The sequence below is a fragment of the Acipenser ruthenus genome, chromosome 45 (genome assembly GCF_902713425.1).
Source record: "Acipenser ruthenus chromosome 45, fAciRut3.2 maternal haplotype, whole genome shotgun sequence".
Taxonomy (NCBI): domain Eukaryota; kingdom Metazoa; phylum Chordata; class Actinopteri; order Acipenseriformes; family Acipenseridae; genus Acipenser; species Acipenser ruthenus.
The window spans coordinates 6469357-6492367 of NC_081233.1; the positions used below are offsets into that span (position 1 = coordinate 6469357).

At 44.2% G+C, this 23011-nt stretch overlaps 1 protein-coding gene across 8 annotated transcripts in view; it reads left to right on the plus strand.

Annotated features, from left to right (window-relative positions):
- Positions 1-22652, plus strand: part of LOC117967059 (bromodomain adjacent to zinc finger domain protein 2A-like) — a 29118-nt gene extending 6466 nt beyond the window's left edge. For 7 of the 8 annotated variants that reach the window (XM_059013193.1, XM_059013196.1, XM_059013191.1 and 4 more), the window contains 28 exons: positions 338-1066; positions 2221-2424; positions 2826-3233; positions 3895-4293; positions 4718-4778; positions 5146-5254; positions 5558-5659; positions 6042-6258; positions 6740-6801; positions 7486-7551; positions 8233-8544; positions 9381-9635; positions 9941-10155; positions 10392-10466; positions 11048-11219; positions 11413-11475; positions 11710-11854; positions 12190-12758; positions 12856-13105; positions 13264-13419; positions 13762-13922; positions 14279-14344; positions 15353-15651; positions 16528-16663; positions 17257-17403; positions 18020-18279; positions 18769-18912; positions 20059-22652. In XM_059013193.1, coding sequence (XP_058869176.1) covers positions 338-1066; positions 2221-2424; positions 2826-3233; positions 3895-4293; positions 4718-4778; positions 5146-5254; positions 5558-5659; positions 6042-6258; positions 6740-6801; positions 7486-7551; positions 8233-8544; positions 9381-9635; positions 9941-10155; positions 10392-10466; positions 11048-11219; positions 11413-11475; positions 11710-11854; positions 12190-12758; positions 12856-13105; positions 13264-13419; positions 13762-13922; positions 14279-14344; positions 15353-15651; positions 16528-16663; positions 17257-17403; positions 18020-18279; positions 18769-18912; positions 20059-20215 — 5939 coding nt within the window. In that variant the 3' untranslated portion in view covers positions 20216-22652. The remainder of the gene's footprint in view (positions 1-337; positions 1067-2220; positions 2425-2825; positions 3234-3894; positions 4294-4717; positions 4779-5145; positions 5255-5557; positions 5660-6041; positions 6259-6739; positions 6802-7485; positions 7552-8232; positions 8545-9380; positions 9636-9940; positions 10156-10391; positions 10467-11047; positions 11220-11412; positions 11476-11709; positions 11855-12189; positions 12759-12855; positions 13106-13263; positions 13420-13761; positions 13923-14278; positions 14345-15352; positions 15652-16527; positions 16664-17256; positions 17404-18019; positions 18280-18768; positions 18913-20058) is intronic. The other variant, XM_059013195.1, reaches the window with a different exon arrangement.
- Positions 22653-23011: the final 359 nt, after the last annotated feature.

Consider the following 23011-nt stretch of genomic DNA (forward strand, 5'->3'; position numbering starts at 1 on the left):
CAACCGTGACAAACCAGAACAGCGGGGACCCAAACTGCAAGTCCCATGTGTATGCACAGGTTAAAACTGTAAGAATAAAGTCAGCAGAAAGCACAAGGTAGACTCTTTTATTGTCAAGTACAGCTGGGGGGGTCTGTGCTTGGCAACGCGGCAGATGGCACATTTCAGACATTTCCTTTAACATAAATAAGATAAACAATCTTTGTCCTGCCGGTTTTACTTGTCAGTTTGAGAACAATTCTGTCTGTAGTTCCCTGTCCTTATCCAATGTACCTTGAAGACAATACCAGCAAGCAAAATAACAAACACAAATCTACCGTTTCGTATCCTCCTGCAGATCTGAACGGCGAGATGAATGTCAATGGCATCACTACTGCAATTGGTACCAGTGGGTCCGGATCTCTGCCCTCGACAGCCTACTCCTTAATGGGCAACCATCACCAGCCCAACCTGGGCTACGACTATCTGTGGGACTTGGCTCAGTACCCCTCGGCAATGGGTGGCGGGACGCACCATAAGGACAGCCCCGCGGGGGTGGCGACTCAGCAACACTTCCAAGGGCACGGACAGTACCAACTCAACGGAGGCGTGGGGATGCGTCAGCCCCCGAACACAGCAGCCATCCCCGGCAGAGTTGGGCAGCAGTTCTGGGGCGGCAACGCCACAAACAGCCAGCAGCAGAACTCCTCCCCCTCCTCTCTGATGAATTTCAACTCCCACGGCATGTACGCTGCTTACCAGAGCCAGCCCCATGCACCCACACCCCAGCAGCATCAGCACTATGGCATGGTGCCCAATGGACTTCCATACTACACTGTCTCCCAGCCCCAGCCCCAGATGATGCCTGCTGCTGTGCAGACCTTCGCCTCCTCACAGCATAGTCCTCAGCAGCAGCAGCAGCAGCAGCGTGTTAACATTAATAACATTAACAGCATCAGTAACTCATTACCTTCACAGGCACCACCTGCTGTGGCAGTCAGTCCCCCAGTGACTGGAACCCCTGAAAACAGAGCCGTGTCAATCGGTGACTCCACTGTCGGTGCCAGCCAGCCACTGGTGGGACCAGGTAACTTTTTTGAATGCACAATTTTAAAGGATGTATTCCTAGTAATGGTAATCTATTCAAAAACGCAATATATAAAGATCTACGAAAGTGCCCAAGCTATGTACAGAAAAAAATGTTGGATGTGCAAGAAGTTATTTCAAAATAGAAAGGAGCAACCCCTGTGACTGATCACCGGGATTCGATTCTGGTCTTGATAAATGTAATCTAATAGGTAGCTGATCAATAAAGCAATTGATTCCACATTACTTTCGGCAATTAATGAGGGAGGCACCTGAGCTTGGGTTCACCGGCAGGCTGCTCACAATCAATGTAGGGAGAGAACTTAAAGTGGCACTGTGCAAAATTAGAAGCAACTTACTCCCTGAGCAACAATTCCATGTCTGCTTTATTTTGCAATCCCGAAAATAAAGAACCAGACTGTCCTATAAATGACATCGCAACCTCAGATTTCCATGTGGTGCCAGTTTAGCGAGTGTGTAGGGCACAGGGCGCCAGTAGAGGGGGTGGGCAGGGGGGTTTAACTGTGGCTCTGGCTCTTGCTGGGTGCCAGTATTCTTATCTGCATCTGCCCTAGCTTCCTCTTGTAGGTGGCTGGTGGATGCTTCCTGCAGTAAAGCACGGAATCTGTCAAAAGTGACGACTGGTTGAGTTTGAGTACGGTTAAAGCATGTCTGCTTTGTGAATAATTTATTTGTTGGAAGGCTTGGGAAGTTAAACATAACTGCACGTCATACTGCTCTTTATTCTACAGTTTTCATTCCATCTGGATCCGAAAAAGGTGCTGTAAAGTTGTTTTATTACATCAGCTGGCCTGAAAAAAAACAATTAATCACAATCTTAATGTTATCTGTTGTCACCGTTCAAACCCCAAATGGGGTCAATAAGGTTAGCACAACTTGTAAGACGACAGGATGCACATGGGAGTTTGGTAAAAGATATTGTCGTGTTTAACAGCGCAACACCTGATTGTAACGCTTGGGTAAAGTGGTTGACAGTCCCTTGCCTGTAGAGGGCAGTCATCACATCGTTGAGTGCTGTGGATCCTACAACGTCTTGGTAGTAAAGCCCCAGTTGGCAGCACTGTACAGTTTATTGTGCGTTCCATCAGCAGTAAGACTGGGATCACTTTCTTCTGCTGTCTCTCGTCTCCGCAGAGCACTTGAATGATGTGTATGAGGAGGCCAACAGTTATAACGGGATGGAAAAGAAAGCAGCAGCAGCCAGCCCTTGTGCAGAACCGGAAGCGTTTTTACCTGAGCCAGCCCTGGAGAAGCCTTTGAATGACTCCTCTGTGATCGATGATTCCCTCAACTCCACCAGCGATAACATGGCGTCTGTACACTCTTCATCTGAAAAGGGTAAACCCTGCACTCCCCCTCATCCTCAACCTGGTGGTGACGCGATCCCGTACATTGTAAACTTTAACACCGAAGTAGCTAACTCTGGGTTTATTTAAAATAATAATGGACTTGAACTTTTAAGTCCATTATTATTTTAAATAAGGTCCAATATAAGAGACTCCATGTTCTCCTATAAGGTCTGTTTGGAACCAACTGTAACCTTGCTCAGATGGCCTGAAACTTTAAAATGCTTACTGGTGTTTGCTAACAGCAGCTTGTCTTTCTTAATCTATATTGTTATACGTTTTAAACGGAGCAGGTGATCTATGACATCATTTACAAATACTGCTCCGTTTCCCATAATTAACATTCGTTCAACAAAAATCCTAGAATTGAATTGTGGTTTTTTTTCCGACCAGACCCAGATTCGGACAGCGAATACGAGCAGGATGCGTCTGCTGTGGACACCTCTCCACAGAAAGACTCTTCCTGTGTCCACGGGATGGAGGACAGCGATGACCCCTCTCTCATTCACAGCCCTTCCCTGGACGATTCCAACTCCTTCAACGGCACTGCAGACTCCGCCTCTTTCAATGCAATGGCTGACTCCGCCTCCTTCAATGCCAATGCAGATTCCGCCTCCTTCAATGCAATGGCTGACTCCGCCTCCTTCAATGCCAATGCAGACTCCGCCTCCTTCAATGTGATGGCTGACTCCGTCTCCTTCAACGACACTGCAGACTCCGCCTCCTTCAACGCGATGGCTGACGACTCCAGCATGCACTCCACGTCCATCTTCAACACCACCACTTCATCTCCGGTTAATAGTAAGTCTGATCAGATTTTGCTTCTGTATGCAGGGATGGAAGAACCCTATTGTGTGGCAGTTTCACCCATTCCAGGTTTTACTACAAACTTGATGAGCCACAGTGTTTAGGTAACAAGCTCAGGTGCATCTTATTAGACTCGTAGCAAAAATAGGAATGGATCAAACTGCTATGCAATGGGAGTCTTTTTTCCTTCACTATGTAGGCCATATATATGAAAATGCTGGCTTTTTAGGCTGGATAATAAGCATAGATGGGTGACAGTTATTTTATCATGTGGATCATTACAGCTTAAGTGAGTTGCTTGACAAAAATATATGCATTTGTGGGGATAAGACACAGAACACCTACCCCGAAACCTTTTTTCCTCTGTTGTGTGGTTTTATGTATTAACAACAAATGGGTGCGACGCTTCCACAGAATTCGGTCCACGGAAGCAGCGGTGATCCAGCAATGGGTATAACGGTTATAGTAAAGTGTGATTTTCTTTTAAAATGATTTTTCCATGAATGTCATGGTGTAGAGAGATGGGGATCAATGAAAACACTAAGAGAAAAGGAGGAGGGTGGAAACTGTTTTTACTGTTTTATAGTGACTTTCCCTGTATGTGAGATCAATGTCTTTTTTTTGTAAGCGAAAAATAACCATGTCTGTGTTGCAGATTCCCAGTATGAGTCTGATGGCGATTCCGAAGGGGAAGAGGAGACCGGAGAGATGGAGGGGGAGGAGAATGACTGCGAGGAGACTGGCGAGATGGAGGGGCAGGAGAATGACTGCGAGGAGACTGGAGAGATGGAGGGGCAGGAGAATGACTGCGAGGAGACTGGAGAGATGGAAGAGGACTGTGATGAAGCAGCAGAGACAGAGGAGGACTGCGACGAGGCAGCTGAGGAAGAGGAGGAGCGGGAGGATTGTGACGAGACGGCAGACTCTCCCCTCGAGCCCACACCTGAGATCAACGTGTCTGAGAAAGAGCCTGTCCAGCCCAGCCCCTCCCCTGCCCCCTCCCCTCTGCACATCAAAGAGGAAGAGGAGGGGGAAGGGGAGGACACACCCAATGGTAACTGCTCTGTATTTGCAAAAGGCTTCTCTCGAGCTGTGCTGAATCATGCTACAATATTATTGCAGCAGTGCTTTTATTAATATGCAAATGTCTCCTTGCTTATCTTATTTACATAACTGCTCAGTCTTTTTAACCAGCCCTTTGTCGTGAATGGTATTGGTCATCAAACACTGACGTATAACAGTTTGCATTCAGTTCTGTTCATTTCATCTGGAAACAAATATGCTACATAAGTTTATCTTGGTTGTGATGGAAATTAAAACAATGTGGGAAAAGGTCTAGAAAGTGGTGCCAAAGTCTTGTCTTGTCCTGTCTTGCAGATATCCCCAAGGTGATAGGAGTGCTTTTCTGAGTACTGTATTAATCTTATACCACGCTTTTTGTGCTTAAATGTCTGATGTTGTGCTTGATATTTCCTCAGGAAGGGGTGCTAGGAGGAGAATAGCATCGGAGCAGGAAGTGCGGATCCCTCTTCTATATGGGTAATGCTTTTTATTTTTTGTCGTTTTTAAGGTGCATTCAGTGCTCGTTTCTACAGTTGGGAATTAAAATGTAAGACAGCTTCTAAACTAATTAATTTACCTGGGATGGGGTAGACCTACAAATGCATTGATGGTGTCAGTCCTTGGGATTTTAAGATATTGTGTTGAAATAGCTACCTGATGATTTCTGTAACAAACATCAGATTACACTAAATAATACTACGATCTCACCAATTAAATGTGATTGTGAATGGCAGTCATGCGGTTTCAAACAGTGTGTTGATCGTGCATCAGTGTGGCTAGGAAGCGGTTCTTAAGCGGACACTGAGCCTTTTAAATGTAATAGTCTAATGAATCTGTCCTGCAGGTGGAGGAGAGAGATCCGGATTAAGAAAAGTGCAACTCGATTGAAAGGAGAGACTTGGTACTACGCTCCCTGTGGAAAGAGAATGAAGCAGTTTCCTGAAGTCATTAAGGTAATGCCATTTCCAACCACGAGACGACCCCGCTTTCTGATTGCACGTGTGCCCCATAGCAGACGTTAGGATAACACGTTTTATTCTCGGTGCAGAATCTGGAAAACTACATTCTCCTACCATGCTGCGTTTGGCATTCATCGCTAGATTACATTGTAACAACATTGTAAAAGCTGCAAGAGTAAACTTTTAACCTGACTTGGTTATGTTACATTGCAGTTTGGTCCAGGCACTCTATTTTAGGTGTGTGTGTGAGAAATGGGTACTAATAGCAATGTGAATCTCTTTCCGTATTTGTTTCAGTACCTCAACAGACATCAGACCCAGGCTGTGACCAGGGATCACTTCAGCTTCAGTCCTCGAATGCCAGTGGGAGACTACTTTGAGGAGAGAGAAACTCCAGAGGTTGGTACACTTATCAAAGTATAGTATTTAAATGCCCATTTATCTCTGTTAAAGCACAGTGAACAGTGCTTTTACTATGCCCAGTTAACCTTCAGACACGGAGAACGCTTGGCAGGCAGGTGTACCAAAATCCAGTGACTACTTCAATAAGTTTTTTTTTTTTTACTATCTCAATGTAATATAGTAACTTCATGAACCTTCAATGTAGCTGTTTTCAATCCCAGATTTATATATATATATATATATATATATATATTTTCTTTAGATTCCTTGTTTTAAGCAAGTTGTTTAACTACTGATGTTGATTTGGGGGGGGGATGTGTCCCCCGGTCCCCCGGTCCCCCCACAATGTTAATGTAGATTTTTTTTTAACTTTGTCCAGGGTCTGGAGTGGTTCCAGTTAACTAACGAAGAGATCCCATCCATGATCCAGGCGATCACTGGCAAGCGTGGCCGACCCCGCAACCTGGACAAGGAGAAGCCCAAATCCAGGGCCAAACCCAGGCAGCGCAAGAGCAGAGGCAGGCCGGCCAAGACCAACATGGTGGATCTGCTTAGCAAAGTGGACGCCAGGCTGCTCAAGAAGCTGGAGGCACAGGGTGAGGCTGAGGGGTCCACTCCTCCAAACCTCAGGCTTTTAAATCACTTACCATACGCTACACTTAAGCAAAACTCAAACTGTCCGCTCTAGGATACAACAGGTTCATTCTATTTATCTTAAAGGTTCAGATTGGGTACCCAAGTGCTAACCAGTCTATTTTGAGAGTATTTTGAAATCAACATTTTTTGGAGTTGTGACATGGGGGTTTGTTCACTTTGGCATGCGTTTCTAATCCCCTAAACCAGTTAGTCTATGCAAGGATGAGTTCATTTTTTCTTGGAGAATACGTTTCAAAATGCTAAACATTGCTATTGCCTTCAGGGCATTGAGAAAGACTTTAGTCGAAATGTTTGTCATTTTAAATTAGTTTCTTTTAAGTATTTATAAAACTTACTACTGCTTTTAATGTTTTATAGAGTTAACTGAAAAATGCATTTGCATCTGTAAACATTAGCTGACTTTCTTTTTCCTTGCAATAGAAACCCTGAGCGACGAAGACAAAGTGAAACTCGGCAAGATCAAAAAGAAAATGAAAAGAAAGGTAGAGGCATTTTCTGTAGTGAATTTGTGTGTGCTGTCTTTTTGCGTCAATGAAAACTGTATACTGCAGGTACTGGCAAATGATTTGTGAAGTTCTTTTGTAGAACAGCACTTACTGTTTGTTATTTGATGGTTAACTACATCTCTAAAAACAAATGTAAGCAATATATGTTGTTATAGATGGTCAGAAAATGTCTGTACTGTTGGTGCTTTTAAATTGTACCTTGTGATGTAAATAAGGAATGTTCACACCCAGACCAGTTGTCTGGTGATGTCACTGATTTAGCAAATTCTGTGGCTTTGTAATTCACACACGGTGCGTAATGCTTGTAAAGGGAAAGGCGTCCTTTACAGTGGAGGGCAGGGACAATTCCTGTGTTTTAATCCCAATTCATTTGTAAAATCAATTGCCTATTTTAGAGACAGTTGTGATTTGTTTAACTGCTGTCATTTGATGCCAATTTTAATTGATTGACTAACAGCGACTTCAATTGGAGTCATTTGTTGCCACTGTGAGAAGCTCATTTGAATACTGCTAACTGCAATTTTGATCAGTGATGTGTTGGAATTGATTGAAAGGGAATGGGGAATTGATTTTTAAAGGAATTTGAGTTGACCCCAGTCCTGGTTGGGGGGATGTATCGCCGTTCCTGTGGTAAATATCTGATTTGAATTGTGTTCTTAGGCCAGGGACAAAAGAAAACAAGATGCCAAAACTGCTAAGTTAAAGCAAGAACAGAAAAAGGAAAAGGTAAAAGCTTGTGTTTTTTTTTAACCTCTGGATCCAGTATAGTAAAAATAATTGGAACATGCATATCCCTACCAAAACAACCAGTAACACAGCAACGTAATGAAAGCACAACATAAATATAGCTTGTGTATCCTATGTAGGCACACATGTTCAATTTTGCTAATTTTTAAGATTATTTTTCTTACTTTGCATCCATTTTTAAATGTTAAATGCAGATCATACTTAAACAACTTCAGTATGCATTATGAAATCTGAGATATTGATTCTTTAAAACTGCTGTTCATATAAAAAAGTGAGTAAATACTGTAGGATCTATGTGAGGGGTGGAATAGACAAGTTAATTTTGTGAAACAATTTTCATAGTAAATTAATATTTGGCTGACTTGTTGCCAAAATTCCCGTCCGATAGACCAGTGGTACCCAGTTCTGGCCCTCGATCCAGTACAGTCCAACCCAGGTTGTTACACTAAGCAGGTTCTGAAATAGTTAATTGAACCTGCTGAGATTAATCCTGCTAAGAGGTGATTCGTCAATTCAGGACCTGGTTGGAATAGACCAGGAATGGATCTTGGGACAGAATTGAGTACCACTACACTAGACCTTTGTCCTTTTCTAATGTGCTGTATTTCCCGTCTAACTTAACCTGGTGTCTTTTTTTTCTTTCTTTCCCCACCTCTGTAGCAGGAAAAAGCAAAAGAAAAAAAGGAGAAGGCGGCAGCGGAGAAAGCTGCAGCGCTGGAGTCGGGGAGCGAGCCCCCTGTGAAGAAGAGGAGGCAGCGCAAACGCAAAGCAGACAAGATCAAAGAGGAGGAGGAGGCGGCGGCAGCCAAGGAGAAAGAGAAAGACAAAGGAAAGGCCAAGGTGAAGGCTGCCCGCAAGGTGGTGGACAAGAAGGTGCTGGCTCAGAGGAGACAGGAAGAGCGCAAGAGACAGCAGCTCATCCTGGAGGAACTGAAGAAACCCACAGAGGACATGTGCATCACAGACCACCAGGTCAGTACTGACTGGGGCTGTGGCCAGGGTTAGAAACTGAAAGGGTCGGTACAAAATCACAACTTGAAATAACCAAGGCTAGTTTCCCCCATAGATTTCTGATTTTTGTAATATGTAATTCCCCATGAGAATTCCCAGTTTTTGAAAGAATAGTGGAAATAGACTTTTTAAATAGTTTGTGTCGCTTAAATAAATACAGCAAACGTTTGCCTTATTGACGCACTGCCTGTTACACTGCGTTTAGGAACCTGGCAGTCGGTTTAGTTTGCTTCTAGAAAATGATAGAGCTGCACGATTTCTTCGAAAGACAACAGCTGCATCAGATCAGAAATATTTGTGCTAAAGATCGCTCTGTCCAGTACAAGGGGACAGTTCACATGTTGTTTATACATGTATTTGGCTTGGTATTCATGTCTGGTTCTACTCTACACTGTATACTGTTTACATTACAAGCTGCTGTGTAATCAAGCCTTATTGCAGATGAAAAAGGCCGTTCAGCAGGTTTTATCTGAAGCTCAACAGGTTATTAAAGTACAATTCCAAATGCCTATTTGCTAATGCTAAGCTCTTAACTGGTTTGTCTCTTGCAGTTGTCTTCTGTGATGAAAAATATAAATTGACTGCATTTAAAAAAATAATAATAAATTGCTAGACCTCCTACTTTGCTAAGATTTTTAGTGCTAGGGTACATCATCTTTAGATTGTAACTTCTGGTTTCACAGACCATGATTAGCAGTAAATGACATCAGGTAGCCCTAGATTAGTGCGATTTTGGGAGTTTAAAATTAACGATGACTTAAGTATTTATTTTGCCGTTGTCTCCTCTTCCTCTCCAGCCTCTGCCAGAGTTTTCCCGGATCCCAGGCCTGGTCATGTCGGGCCGTGCCTTCTCCGACTGCCTGATGATCGTGGAGTTCCTGCACAGCTACGGGAAGGTGCTGGGCTTTGACGTAGCCCGGGACATCCCCACCCTCAGCACCCTGCAGGAAGGGCTCCTCAACGTGGGAGACAGCCTGGGCGAGGTCCAGGATCTGCTGGTGAAGCTTGTGCAGGCTGCACTGCACGACCCTGGCCTACCTCAGTATTACCAGGTGAGTGCTGTGGAAATATCCTTTTGATTCAAATAAACAAGAGATGCACAGAACGGTAATTGGTCACCTTAAGGCTTACTTGCTTGCACAGATTAACTTGTTAACTATGTGGCTATTCATAGCACAGTGAAACCTACAAAATGCTCAAACCTGAGTGCAACAGGTGCGTTTCCATTCCTAGAATTTCCTAGTGGGTGTGGGGGAAAAACACAAATCTGATTTTCCTGAAAGCTCCTTATTGCAGTTTCTTAAAAATCCTTTACCTATGATCGTTTCCTTTTCTCCCCTCCCCTCCACCTATCCAGTCTGTGAAAATCCTTGGGGAGAAGCTGTCGGAGATCCAGCTGAACCGGAGCAGCGTCTCTGAAGGGCTGCGCATCTTCTTGGAGGGGTGCGGGTTTGAGCCGGAAATCTGCGACAGCCTGCAGAGCAAACCCTTCCAGGTGCATCCTCCGGAGAAGAAGGCAGCCATCCTGGCCTTCCTGGTGAACGAGTTGAACGGCAGCAACACCGTGATCAGGTAGGAGCAGCAGCAGGGCTAGTGAACCCACAGCTGAAGCACAACTGCACGGACATGGATGGATGCAAACCATTGTGTTTGAGTGTCGATTCCATTCCAACACCATACCCACAACTACCAAAATGAAACGCGATCAACGATGAGCGAAACCATTTGATTGTTAAGGCTGTAATGTAACCCATTGCTGTAGAATGTGTAGTAACCTCCTTTCTGAACCTCTCCCCCTCTCACTGCAGTGAAATAGACAAGACACTGGAGAACATGTCTGCTTACCGGAAGAACAAGTGGATCATTGAAGGCAAACTGCGCAGGTATTTCAGTCTAGTTCCAGTATATTACCAGCATGTGTCAATGGACAAATTCCTCCCATTAAATACAATGAATGCAGGATTTCCCCTGAGCCATTCCGGGGGTCTTGCAATGTGGTCTTACCTGTTGCACCTTCAGTTTGTGACGGATGATTTCATTATATTGTGCTAATTGGGGGACTCATTCAAAACGTAGTCTCTTATGCACTGAATCAAACACTCCTTGCCTCCTATATACCTTTCAAAGTTGTATTTGAGTGCAGTCTGATTTTAAAACCTTGCTTGCTTGTTTGTTTTTATACAAATGTACACGTTTTCTGTTCTCTAAGAGCTACTGCTTGGTAGATCTGTTTCACCTGCTAAGGTGAACCAGTTAGAGTTGTGGTCAATTCCTTTTTTTATTGCTGATTGCAATTTTGTGTTGGAGTTGATTAAAAGGGAAAGGGGAATTGGAATTCGGAATTGATTTTAAAAAGGAATTGGGGAAATGGAATAGAAATTGGAAAAAAAAGGAATTGACCCCAACCCTGGAACCTATAAATCGTGCCTTTTCTCTGATATTAAAAGTGTGTATTTTAATGCAGGCTGAAAATGGCACTGGCGAAGAAGACGGGGCGCTCGGAGCTGGAGCTCAGCCTGGAGGAGCGGCGGCGCAGTGCCCGTGTTGCCGAGGAGGAGACCCTGGACATGGAGGAGGGAGTCCTGCAGGAGAGGGGGGCCCGCAGAGCGCACAAGGAGGAGGCCAAGCTCAGCGAGGTACTGCCTGTGCAGAGCACCACTTCTCTAGGCTGCAATGAGCCACACTGTGCCAGATTCCAGTTAAATATTCATACACCATTTGGTGCATTCCCATCGATTTAACCATAAGTCAGTGTGCCTGGAGCATGAAAAAACACAGCTTGGCAGGACACTATTTCAACTTATTTACTATCTCTGCTTCCTTCAACAGGGTGACAGCCCATCCACAGCCAGTGTCCCTGAACTGGAGAGACAGATAGATAAGCTAACAAAGGTAAACCATTTGTATGCTGTGCAGCGAAACACTAAATGTATGTTGAGGATCGTGATACAAGAATAATGGTTTGTTTCACAGACCCTGGTAGGCATTAATCTTGAACTTGGGGAATACTTTAGGTAAGGTAGTCCTAAGAGCAGTGCTAATCAGGGTTTGTGAAACCAGCTGGTTGTCGTTATAAGTTTGCACCTCTCCATCCTAATTTGTTCGTTCTCTCTCTCCGCGCTGCAGCGGCAGGTTTTCTTCCGGAAGAAGCTGTTGCACTCCTCCCAGTCCCTGCGCGCCTTGTCCCTGGGCCAGGACCGGTATCGCAGGCGCTACTGGGTCCTCCCACACATAGGGGGCGTGCTAGTGGAGGGGCCTGAGGAAATTCAAGGTTGGGGCAAATATCAGTTATTGGATTAGTTCAGTCTTTTTGATGGGGGTGGTTGTGTGCATATATCTATTTTATTTTATATAGCTAAATGGTGAACCAGTTTGAGTTGTCATTCTGCAAGTTATTGCCTATTGTGCTGTAGTGTTAAGCATATGAATTTTATAGTAGTGCTGGGACAAACATGAGTTTTTTTGATGTTCACTCTTTCAAATACATACTAAAAAAAATCTTGTAATAAAAATAAACCCATCAGATTACCTACTAAACAAAGAAACACAGAATTCCTTTTGCATAATTTATCATTATAAATTAATACATAAATGCATTTTTTCCAGCTTCTGAGGAACCTTTCATGAAAGAAGAGTCTCTCCGAATCACAGTCCCAGTGATGCCCCCTGTGAAGAAAGAGCCCAAACCGGAGGTCAGCCCCCCTCCCCCTCCCCCTCCTCCTCTTCTCATCGACACTCCTGATCTGGAAGCCCCCTCGCTAATGAACAGCCCCAGGGCTCGGGGGCGCCCCCGGAAGATCAAACCCGAGGTGGAGCTGCACCTCAAGAGTGCCCGGCGGCGAAGGCGGAGCAGCAAAGCCACGCTGACCAATGGCCTTCCAGAAGAGTCTCTGGACTTGCCCAATCACAGCCAACAAGACCTCAACCAATCGGCATTCCTGTCCTGGCTCAGCCAGACCCAGGGCTCTCTGCAGAACGGGACGGATCGGAACTCCTCTGAGCTCGACAGCTCCGCTCACACAGACAGTGTTAAAGAGGCCGCCGAGAAGCAGGGACAGTGGTTCAACCTGCTGCCCAAGACTCCCTGCGAGGCTTCCAGCTCTGACCTGCACACACCTTCCAAAGACATGCTTCCACGCTCCCCCCTGACCAAGCAGACCCGTCCTCGCGCACAGGTATGATACACCGTGGCACAGCGGGACAGTCAAATACTGAAAATTAAAATCCACTACTTTGCTATTGCTATGTAACAATCTCCCTTTACCTCCCCAGTCGACGGGTGCTCTCACGGGCGTAAAGCCCGCAGCCCTGCTCACTTCCCCTCAAGTCTCTTCCACGCCGGCCCAGCGGCCCCAGAGGAGGAGGAGGTCCAGTCCTGGCTGTGCTGCCCTCCCCCTCGAAGGACCCCTGGGCTTCTCCCTGCCAGGCCTGCAGAAACGGAGAGGACGGCCGCCCACCAAGTTCCTCAAACAGGTGGAGCAGAAATACTTCACCCAGCTCATAGCCCAGCCCATCCCATATGGTAAGTCTGACCCTCTCCTTCAAAGACTTGTCTGTAGGCTTGTAGTCAATAAATCCGCCTGCTGATTGATCACAATATAACACACCCCAGGCTCAGCCAGCATAACTATAGAGTGTCCCAACCGGTGTGTCTGAGCCGTGCGTTTTGTCCCCTTGCAGAGATGACGAGGGGCTGGTGGTGGATCAAGGACCCAGAAGAGTTGAAGGCCCTCCTTCAGGTGCTTCACCCCCGAGGGATCCGGGAGAAAGCCCTGCACAAGCACCTCTCCAAACACCTGGAATACCTCTCCGAAGTTTGCACCCGGCCGAAGAATGGTACGTCTCGATGCAGCTACACTCAGCAGGCTTCCCACACCGTTCCACGGGTGGAAATAAATCTTGTAGGGGTTTGGGAAAGTTGGGCAAATATAGCTTGAATTCTGTTCTCAAACATTAAAGGCTTGCTAATCTTTCTTTTAAATGAGAAGAAATGCCTTTTGTCAAAGATATTACAATTACTGACTCATGAAACTTTAGTCCTGTGCTTTGCAGTTAAGATTTTGATCCTTTTAAAGTGCTTTAATTAATTTTCTTTAGCACCCGAGCCTCTTTGCTGTTTTATTTGTGCATGGATATCCCTGATGCAGCCATTGATATAAAACGTGTGGTTTCTTTCAGACCCGATTTTCCAGTTCATTCCAGATGAGGCCAGCCCAGTATCTCAGGAGACCTTACAGAAATGGTCTATAACCCAGAGGGCACTTGAAACTGACCTGAGTGTCCTGCAGTGGGTTGAGGACCTGGAGCAAAGGGTCTTGGCGGCTGACCTGCAGCTCAAGGTAAGGCACCAAATGGGATTCTGGGAAATGTAGTTTAGCAGTGGCAGCTAAGGCTGCTTCTGGGGCCCTCTAACCCCTGCATGATGGGGTAGAGATGTCATACCAGGGAAGGTGCGTTTTGCCCTGCGATCCAGAAAATACTTTTAAACTGCCTTGTCCTCTTTCAGATCTGCTCTCTTACTTTTATCTAGCATTCATCAAATAATGGTACACGCATTTTGGGCAGGGGTAAAGCACATTTGAAGTCAGCAGTTATGAGGGAAATTTACATTTTCCATTCAAAATGGACATAGAGACCTAAAGACACAGGTTTAGGCCCACGGCAGTCATCACATGTTCACAATTTATATTTCAAGATGGTACCCAACTGCAGAGGGATCGACAATGAAAATTGTGCGGAAAATGCTGTCTCTGGAACTAAGGTACAACACTGGGTGCACACTGGGGATCTGGGTGTTTTGGTTGACCTATTAAACACTGTAATTAGATGCTGTGTGGTTTTGTAGCTTTATTTTTTTTAACAAGATTAAATCACAGTAAGTGACTTGCCTTTTATCATACGCAAGCTATAGAAGGTTTAACAATTTAAACACCTTTTATATAAATTGTATACAATGAGCTTTCCGTTTGCTAACTACAGTATTTAGTCTTGTTTGAACACAAACCGTACAGTTTGGCAGTTTCAGTCATGCCATGTAACAGAGGGTGAAGTATTTCCTGTATGAACTAAAACACATTCTGTCAAGATTAAGCTTGCGTTGGCTCGCTACTGGCGGCTGCAGTGAAAAAAACCAAAATGCTGCAGATGAAAGTGTGTCTGCTGATGCAATGTAACACGCATTGTATTTGATACTTCGTATGAAATGCACTGAAATAGATCGCCGTTGTACCTTTGCCAATGCTTGCCCCTCTACTTCTACAGCAGAGCCAGTGATTTGATACTAGTTAGTTTTAATCAACTAGTCTTTGATTGTGAATATTTCCCCCTCCCTTCCACAGTGAATTATAAACAAAACCAAACCTTTTTTTTCAACCCTTTCAGTCCTGCCTCATCTAAGCGGCGTATGCTAACCTATTCTGTTGGGACCTCACAGGACTCTTAGGTCCCAGTCCGAGGTAGGGTACAAATATATGTAAAAAGTGTCCTGTTCTCGTGTAAACTCAATAAAGGAGTTTATTTTTCAGATCGACAAAAATAATTCAGGACTGAAAGGGTTTAAGTTATTAGAGGTGCTGGAAGACCTATTCCCATGCAGTCTGGCTCCATTCAGAGTAACCTTGCACTGCTAATGCGGATGTAAAATAAGGAATCGAGGCTCACAGTAATGCAGTCCTGGAGTGGTGAGCTATTGGAGATCTCTGTTCAAACTGGGCTCTTACTGGCACAATAGTAAAAATTCAAATAACTAGACCCCTTTTAATCTTTGCAGGGTTGGACCTGTCCGGACCCAGACTCTACCCGGGAGGATCTGGTGTACTTTGAGCACCCGGTGGACCCTCTCGATGACTGGATCATCAAGACCAAGAAAGAGCTGTGCGAGTGCCTGCGTGTGCCCACCCACCCCCTCGACCTGGCAGTGCAGCGGCTAGCCAACCTGGAGCACAACATCGAGCGGCGCTACCTGAAAGAGCCGCTGTGGAACCTCAACGAGGTCATCGCCGACAAGGGGACCCCGCCTCCTCCGCCCAGCGTGGAGGACGGGACAGACAGTGCCTCGGGAACACAGGGGTACAGAGAGTCGCTGCTTGTGTTTTTTGGAATTGTGATTTTCAATTATGAAATTGTGGTCCTTCAAAGTCTTGTATGGATAAGACACTACCATTATGCTGGTTTTATTATTATTATTATTTATTTCTTAGCAGACGCCCTTATCCAGGGCGACTTACAATTGTTACAAGATATCACATTATACATTATTTCACATTATACAGATATCACATTATACATTATTTCACATTATTTTTACATGCAATTACCCATTTATACAGTTGGGTTTTTACTGGAGCAATCTAGGTAAAGTACCTTGCTCAAGGGTACAACAGCAGTGTCCCCCACTGGGGATTGAACCCACAACCCTCCGGTCAAGAGTCCAGAGCCCTAACCACTACTCCACACTGCTGCCCTGCTGTTTTAGCCACATCACGCTGTTGGTTACAGCTGTGGCCAAAAGTTTTGCATCTCCCTGTAAAACTAATTTTGCTTCAAAGTCGAATGAAACCTGCTGAACAATGTTATGTTAACCATATTGAATTACGTACCGCTTTGTAGTTTTCCATATACTTAATGAAAAAGTGACAAATGTAAAAAATGTGACGTCTCAATCTAACATGAAATACTCAAGCTTATTTTTTTGGAGGACCGACACGAGCGGTTTTGAGAACTGCAGCAATATTTTAGTAGAACCTTTTTTTTTTTTTTAACCTGACTCCTATTACAATAAAGACTCTCTTTCCATTTCCAAAAATGATTAAATTGTATTTGTAGATTAATTTATGCCGAGTGTCTTTTAGAAAGACTCAAACAAAGACCTCAAGCCATTTTGGAATCACTCTTGGTACTAATAAAGCACTCTTAATAACGTGGTTCTGCTTGTGTTCTCTGCAGTGTTGAGAGTGAGATCACCCCTCGTCTGCGGCTGTGGCGCCAGGCTCTGGATAGGTGTCGGAGTGGAGCCCAGGTCTCCCTCTGCATCCAACAGCTGGAGAGAGCCATCGCCTGGGAACGCTCCATTGTCAAAGTGGTAGGCATGCTGTCTGCCCATCGCACTTCCTTCCCTGCTGCAGGGGATTTCAGCTAGGCATCTCAAACACACTGAATACAATATTAAATATGTTAAACCAAATTAAGCCAAGAGTATGCTTTTGGAATTTATTTTTTGCTAAACATTGTTGCTTTTTTTTTTTTTTTTTTTTTGACTACCTCATATACCGAAGGTCGGGGGTTGGGGTCAGTTCTTGTTTTTTTTCAATTCCAAATCCTTTTTAAAATCAATTTCTGATTCCCATTCCCTTTTAATCAATTCCAACACATCATTGATCAAAATTGCAATTAGCAGTATTCTGTTAAAACCACATTACTTCAATTAAAGTCGCTTTTTGTTCAAGTGCTTTAATTTGAAGCCAATTGAATTGACTAACCATCCCAACAAATTATGTCTCCTAAAATATCAATTCTAATTCTTGATTTTAAAAAGGGGTTGAAAAACAGGAATTCACCTCAGTCCTGCCCAAAGCAACATTGTAATTATTTTTACACTTTACAAGGCCTGTGTTGGGCAGCCTTGCACTAATCTGATATTGATAGAATATCATGGGCGCTCTCCCTGTGTTGCAGACGTGTCTGGTGTGCAGGAAAGGGGACAATGACGAATACCTCCTGCTGTGCGACGGCTGTGACCGCGGCTGCCACATGTACTGCTTGCGCCCCAAAATCACAGACATCCCCGAGGGAGACTGGTTCTGTCCTGTCTGCGTCTCCAAGGTGAGAGAGGGGTTCGGGGTACGCTTTCGCGCTACGTCTGATCACCTGATACTGCATGATGAATCTGGCCAGTGTGAGGAGTTGTTCCTTTTTCTGATTACCCTGTGGTGTGCCATTTTTGTCTTGGCCAGTTTTTGATCTACCACTCCTGCTATGTACTGTGTTCGCCTGACCTCAGCACCACGTTACTAGATATAACCTGTTGTAATCCGTATAATTTGCACTTACTGTAAACTGTACTGTATTGAATGATTGACCTTGCATTGTAACCCTGTACTACCTTCTAAGTAGCCTTGACTAATAAATAATAATAATGAAAATAGTTGTAATCGCTGTAGCTTAACACTGGAAGTCATACAGCATGTGCTGTCTTGTGTGCACTGGAAATGACCAGGGTTGAAAATCACATGCTTGGACATTTCCGCTTGTGTGATTATCTGAAGAACAGGAAGCTGCTGTTTTGTAGTGCTGGATTTTCAATCAATCAGTACAATTTTATGTCATATTGACTGTTTAGCCAATACAATTGAGCATGCTTGAGTACGTTGATGCATCTTGTGGGCTTGTTCCTATCTTGGCACTAACCCCCTCTATCTCTGTCTCTGTTGCTGTGCAGGTGAACGGTGGGACCCCTCGTAAGAAGCGCTCCCCGAAGCAGTCCCAGCGCGGGCGGAAGAGACGGGGGTACAGCGGGAGGTACGAGTCGTCGGACAGCTCCGAGGAAGAGGATGAGAGCCCCAGGGGGAGGGGCATGCAGACTCGGAGGAGGGACCCCCCCACGCTCGCACACTCCCGATTCTCAGGGGACAACGGCCTCTCTCCTGCCAAGCGCCGGAGGATGACCACCCGCAACCAGCCCGACCTGGCCTTCTGCGAGTGAGTGTGCCCGTCGATACGCACCAGTGCCTGCCACGTGGATCTTGTGACTGGCTAAACACACTAGCTCTATGTACAGCTAAGTCTGGAATCCTGTTTATTTTTTAACAGTCTGCACAAATCAAAACTATCTGATTTTCATTCCTCTTTGTTTAGCCATTCACCCCAATTTTAATAAGTATACCTGTACCGCCTTAACTATAAGACACCCAGTATCTACTGTGCCTCTTGACTGTCCCAAAATTGCTTGTTCTTGTAGTGCAGTATACAGTCTTTGAGCATAACTGTAATCCCTTATATAAAAAATGCATCCATTGTCTTGTGTGTCTTAGAGCTGTAGGGTGAACATGTGCTTTAGTGCCCCTTACAGCACCAACTAGACTCAGTTGAAGGTCTTCTCTCGATTCTCCCAATGGTGTAGGTTTGGTGTTGCAGTGAGTGTTATTGCAGTGTTCTGTGTTTCTAACTCCACTGTCCCCCTGTCTGCAGGATCATTCTGATGGAGATGGAGTCTCATGATGACGCCTGGCCCTTCCTGGAGCCGGTGAACCCCAGACTGGTCCCGGGGTACCGCAAGATCATCAAGAACCCCATGGACTTCCTTAGCATGCGGGAGAAGCTGCTCCACGGAGGGTAAGGGTCTTGCATTGAACCACAGGACACCACGTCTACAGCTATGGCCCTATAGAATTGACTTATTTTGCTTCATAAAGTCGAATGAAACCTGCTGAATAACGTAACGCTAACATATTGTATTGCGTACCGCTTTGCAGTTTTCCATATACTTAATGAAAAACTGACCTTTTAAAAATGTGACGTTTTGAAATCTAAAATGAAATACTGTACTACTATTATGGCTTCCGGTAGACTTTTGCATCATTTTGTAGTTTCTTTGATTACATAAGTAAGATCTAAATTGTGTTCATATAGTGTTTAACCCTTTGCGGTCCTATGTCGGACCTGGTCCGACATTGCAATTTTCCCTTTCCGGTCCAATGTTGGACCCTGTCCGACATCATCAAAAAGACGCAAAAAAACAGGTCTCTAGTCGTTTTTTCTGCGGAAAAAGCAGATAAAACCATTCAATGGCCGAGTGAGATCGATAGGAGCCGAGAGAAGCCGAAAAAAAAGGGGGGCGTATCTCATGAATACAGATAGCCCCAGCAGGCATCACATAGATAACACGGACATAAACAAACAAGATAGCTGCTTCCGTATCCAGCGCTCAAAGAAAATCAGACATTTGCAGAACTTTTTTTAGATGTTATAGTAATAAAATAATGACTTGGATCGCATTATTGAGGTGTTTGGTGATAAAACGAGTGATCAGGAGATGATTTATCAGTATGCACGACTATCAAGAGGTATGTGAAAAAAACAGCGAACGAGGGGCGGGGCTGGAGATGCAGTACTGAGTGTCCTGTTGATATGCAGTGCCTTTTAAACCTGTTTTACTGTGAAAAAAATACTTTTAAACAGCGTGTCTAAAATAAACTGCGCGTGTGAAAATAAATTGGACCTGACGCGCCTGAGACGCACTGAATAAATGGACCGCAAAGGGTTAAGGGACTTTAAGGGTGAGGAAGGCTGTAAAGCTAATGAGAGCTACAGCTATAAAATAAACCCGTCAAGTTCCATTAGCCACAGCTGTACAGTCGTACAGAAAATATAAATTGATAGATTTTACACTGTGGTCCAGATAGCAAAATTCCCAAACCCTGCTTCGCTGATCGGCTGCAATACATCAGACCTTAACCTGTCTCTCCCTGTCGCTCCTAGATACTGCAGCTGTGAGGAATTCTCAGAGGACGCCCAGCTGGTGTTTGATAACTGCCAGCTCTTCAACGAAGACACTTCCGAGGTAGGCATGGCCGGACACTCCATGAGGAAATTCTTTGAAAACCGCTGGGACGAGTTTTATCAGGCAAAGAAGTAAGACTGGGTGAAGAAGAGGCATGAAAGAGGTCAGAGGCAACGCTCCCTCCCCTCCCTCCTGAAGAGATCCTCTCCAGGGAGGGCGCAGGCGTTGAAGGTTGCCTCTGTACTACGACGACTACTATTACTACTGCTAAGACTACTGCTGGAGGCCGCAGCTGGTTTTCAGACCGTGTATAAAAAGGAAAGTTCTCAGTTTTGGTTTTTACATTTTTCCCTGCTGTGGGTCAACTCTGATGTAGCCCATGGCAGTTTTGAAAAAATCTGGGAACTACAAACCAAAAAATAAAGTAGATTTTTGTTTTGATATATATATTATAAATAAGAAGAAAAAAAAATAGCTGCGAATATTTAATAGCAATAGATGATAGTGAATGTGTACAGACCACATATTAGTCATGTCTCCTAGAAAATGCATTAAATGGCCAGTAAAACTAACTTTTTTTTTTGTTTTGTTTGTTTTGTTTCACAAAACCATGCTGCTTTCCTTGTAATTCACGGATGGTGCCGAGATGGCAAATATCCTCCCTGTTGTTTTGGAAAACAAACCAGGCCTGTGCCTGACAGAAGCGTGTGTTCGGCTCAGACTTCTGTGTTCAGTGCAACACTGTTTTATCATTCTATTTCAAGGGGGTGAAATGCAAAACCGATATTTTCAAAGGCATTTGCAGAGACTAACAGTGATGTGTGTGTAGGTCTGTCTAGAAAATAAACTCTGCTCTGAGGGCGCTCTGTTGTAGCTTTTTTAGAATTAAAATGTTTGGATGTTTCATATGTTGAGATTTTGTAACAAGCCTACAGCTTCAGTGGAGATTTCTTTGGGCTGATCAGCCCATGTGTTCATTAAGTCATTGTAAGCAGTTCAAAGGCATCTTACCTTTTAAACTTGAACTTGTGTGTGTTGCTGTCTGATTATGACCAATATTACACATACAGAACCCCTCCCAGTATATCTAGTACTGTTTGAGATCTCAAGGCTGGGGTTTGCTACCTCAACATAAAAATACAATTTTAAGATGGCTACAAAAAAAACCCTTGTGCAGATTCTTGAAGAAAATGTTGAGTTTGTTTTGAGGTGTTGTGTAACACTATCGCTACAGAAATACAGCTTGTGATTTCAATATGAAATTGATATTTTGCCCGGTTTTAAAGTTCAACACCCCTTATCCACAAAATATTAACTAACAATACTTGCTTAAGAAACAGTAGCCCCTTAAATTAACTTCTGATGTAATTAATGTAGCAGCCTGCCAAGAAGGATGAGACAACTTTTAAATGATATTCTGTTTTATATATAGGTCAAGTGTCATTACTAGAGGGGTTTAAACGTGCTAGAGGCTGGCTGTTTAACTCTTTACCCCTCCGAAAAGCCAACTATCAACTGGTCAATATTTTAACTCAAGTTACACACGGTGCATAATCTAGAACATGGCACTGTTAACCAGCATGCTGTGGGGACAAAATACTGGAACAAAACTAGAGTGGAGCCGAAACCCACCTTGTCCTGCCTGTGAGGTGGTGTTTAAAATAACCACATGCCTGTAGGAATGGTTTTAATATTCTGCCCAGGGACTGATCCAGCTCTGGTTATCATGCCTGTGGACATCTGCTCATGGCCAGATGGAACCTGCCACCACATAGCAGTTTCATTGACCCATCGATTAGACCCGGGGTGTCTAAATGTAATCTTCCAGACCTCTCGAATCTTGACTATTCAGCTGCCAACTCAGTTTAGCCATTCCAGACAGCGATGGTGAGGGTGGGGTCCATTTCCATTTCCACAGCTCACACAGGAGAGTTGGTTCTGACTGGGAACAGCAGTCATTCGAGTAGGATTTTAACTGGGGCTGTTTTAAGACCACCACAGTTACAAGCAGCTGTGCTGTAATCTTGTGCCGTTTCTTCCAGGTTGAGTTGAGGGCATTGTAACCTTAACATGTTGCTATGGCACTTTTTCAGTTGGCCGATTTTACAGATATAAAGGTCTGTCTCTCCTTCTCTGAAGTTTTAGTGATGGATCAGATGTAGACTTAAGGTTTTCTTTTTTTTTTTCTCCCAATAAACTGGTACAAGTGTGATGACGCACTGCAACTACATGATTTAAACTCCATTTTGAAGTTGTAATGTGATCTTAAAGTCAGTGAGAACAAGATCTACAAAGGGATGGGAAATGAAAGAAATGCAATGTTCCTTTTGACACGAAACGGGACGAATACTTTTCTACAACCAAAATGTGGTGTTTTAGTGAATAATTTGTAATAATGTACAGGTTTTTTTTGTGACTTTAAATTTATTCCTTTCTATATTTTTTAGGACCAATATATCATTTTTAAAAGGAGGTATTAAATAAGTCTCTGAAACATGTTGTACTGATGTGATGTAACACTTGTGCATCTCTGTAGAATGTACTGTGAGTTGAATAAACCACATCTAGTTGAGTGTCTGGAGTCTGTATTTTTTATTTATCCATTTTGAGGTTCAAGTGTGTCCCATGAATAAAATGGTGCTACTTATTTTTGCAATGCACAAACGGGGTTTAAAATTTACTGGGGTTAGATCGGGTCATGCAAATTGTCAGTTTCCTCCTCGTGATGCTTGAGTCGCTTTCAAATGTGTTTCAAGAAGAAAGTTTGAACAACCACTCAATTCCATGTCTACCTGACAAGGCCTGGGGTAATGCTTTCTACACAGGAGCTGTGCCAGAGCCATGGAAGCAGTCCAGGTGTCACAGCTCAGTGTTCCTCCCACCTGTATCCAAGATGGAAAGGATGATACTGTCTCTTTAGTGGAAACCTTT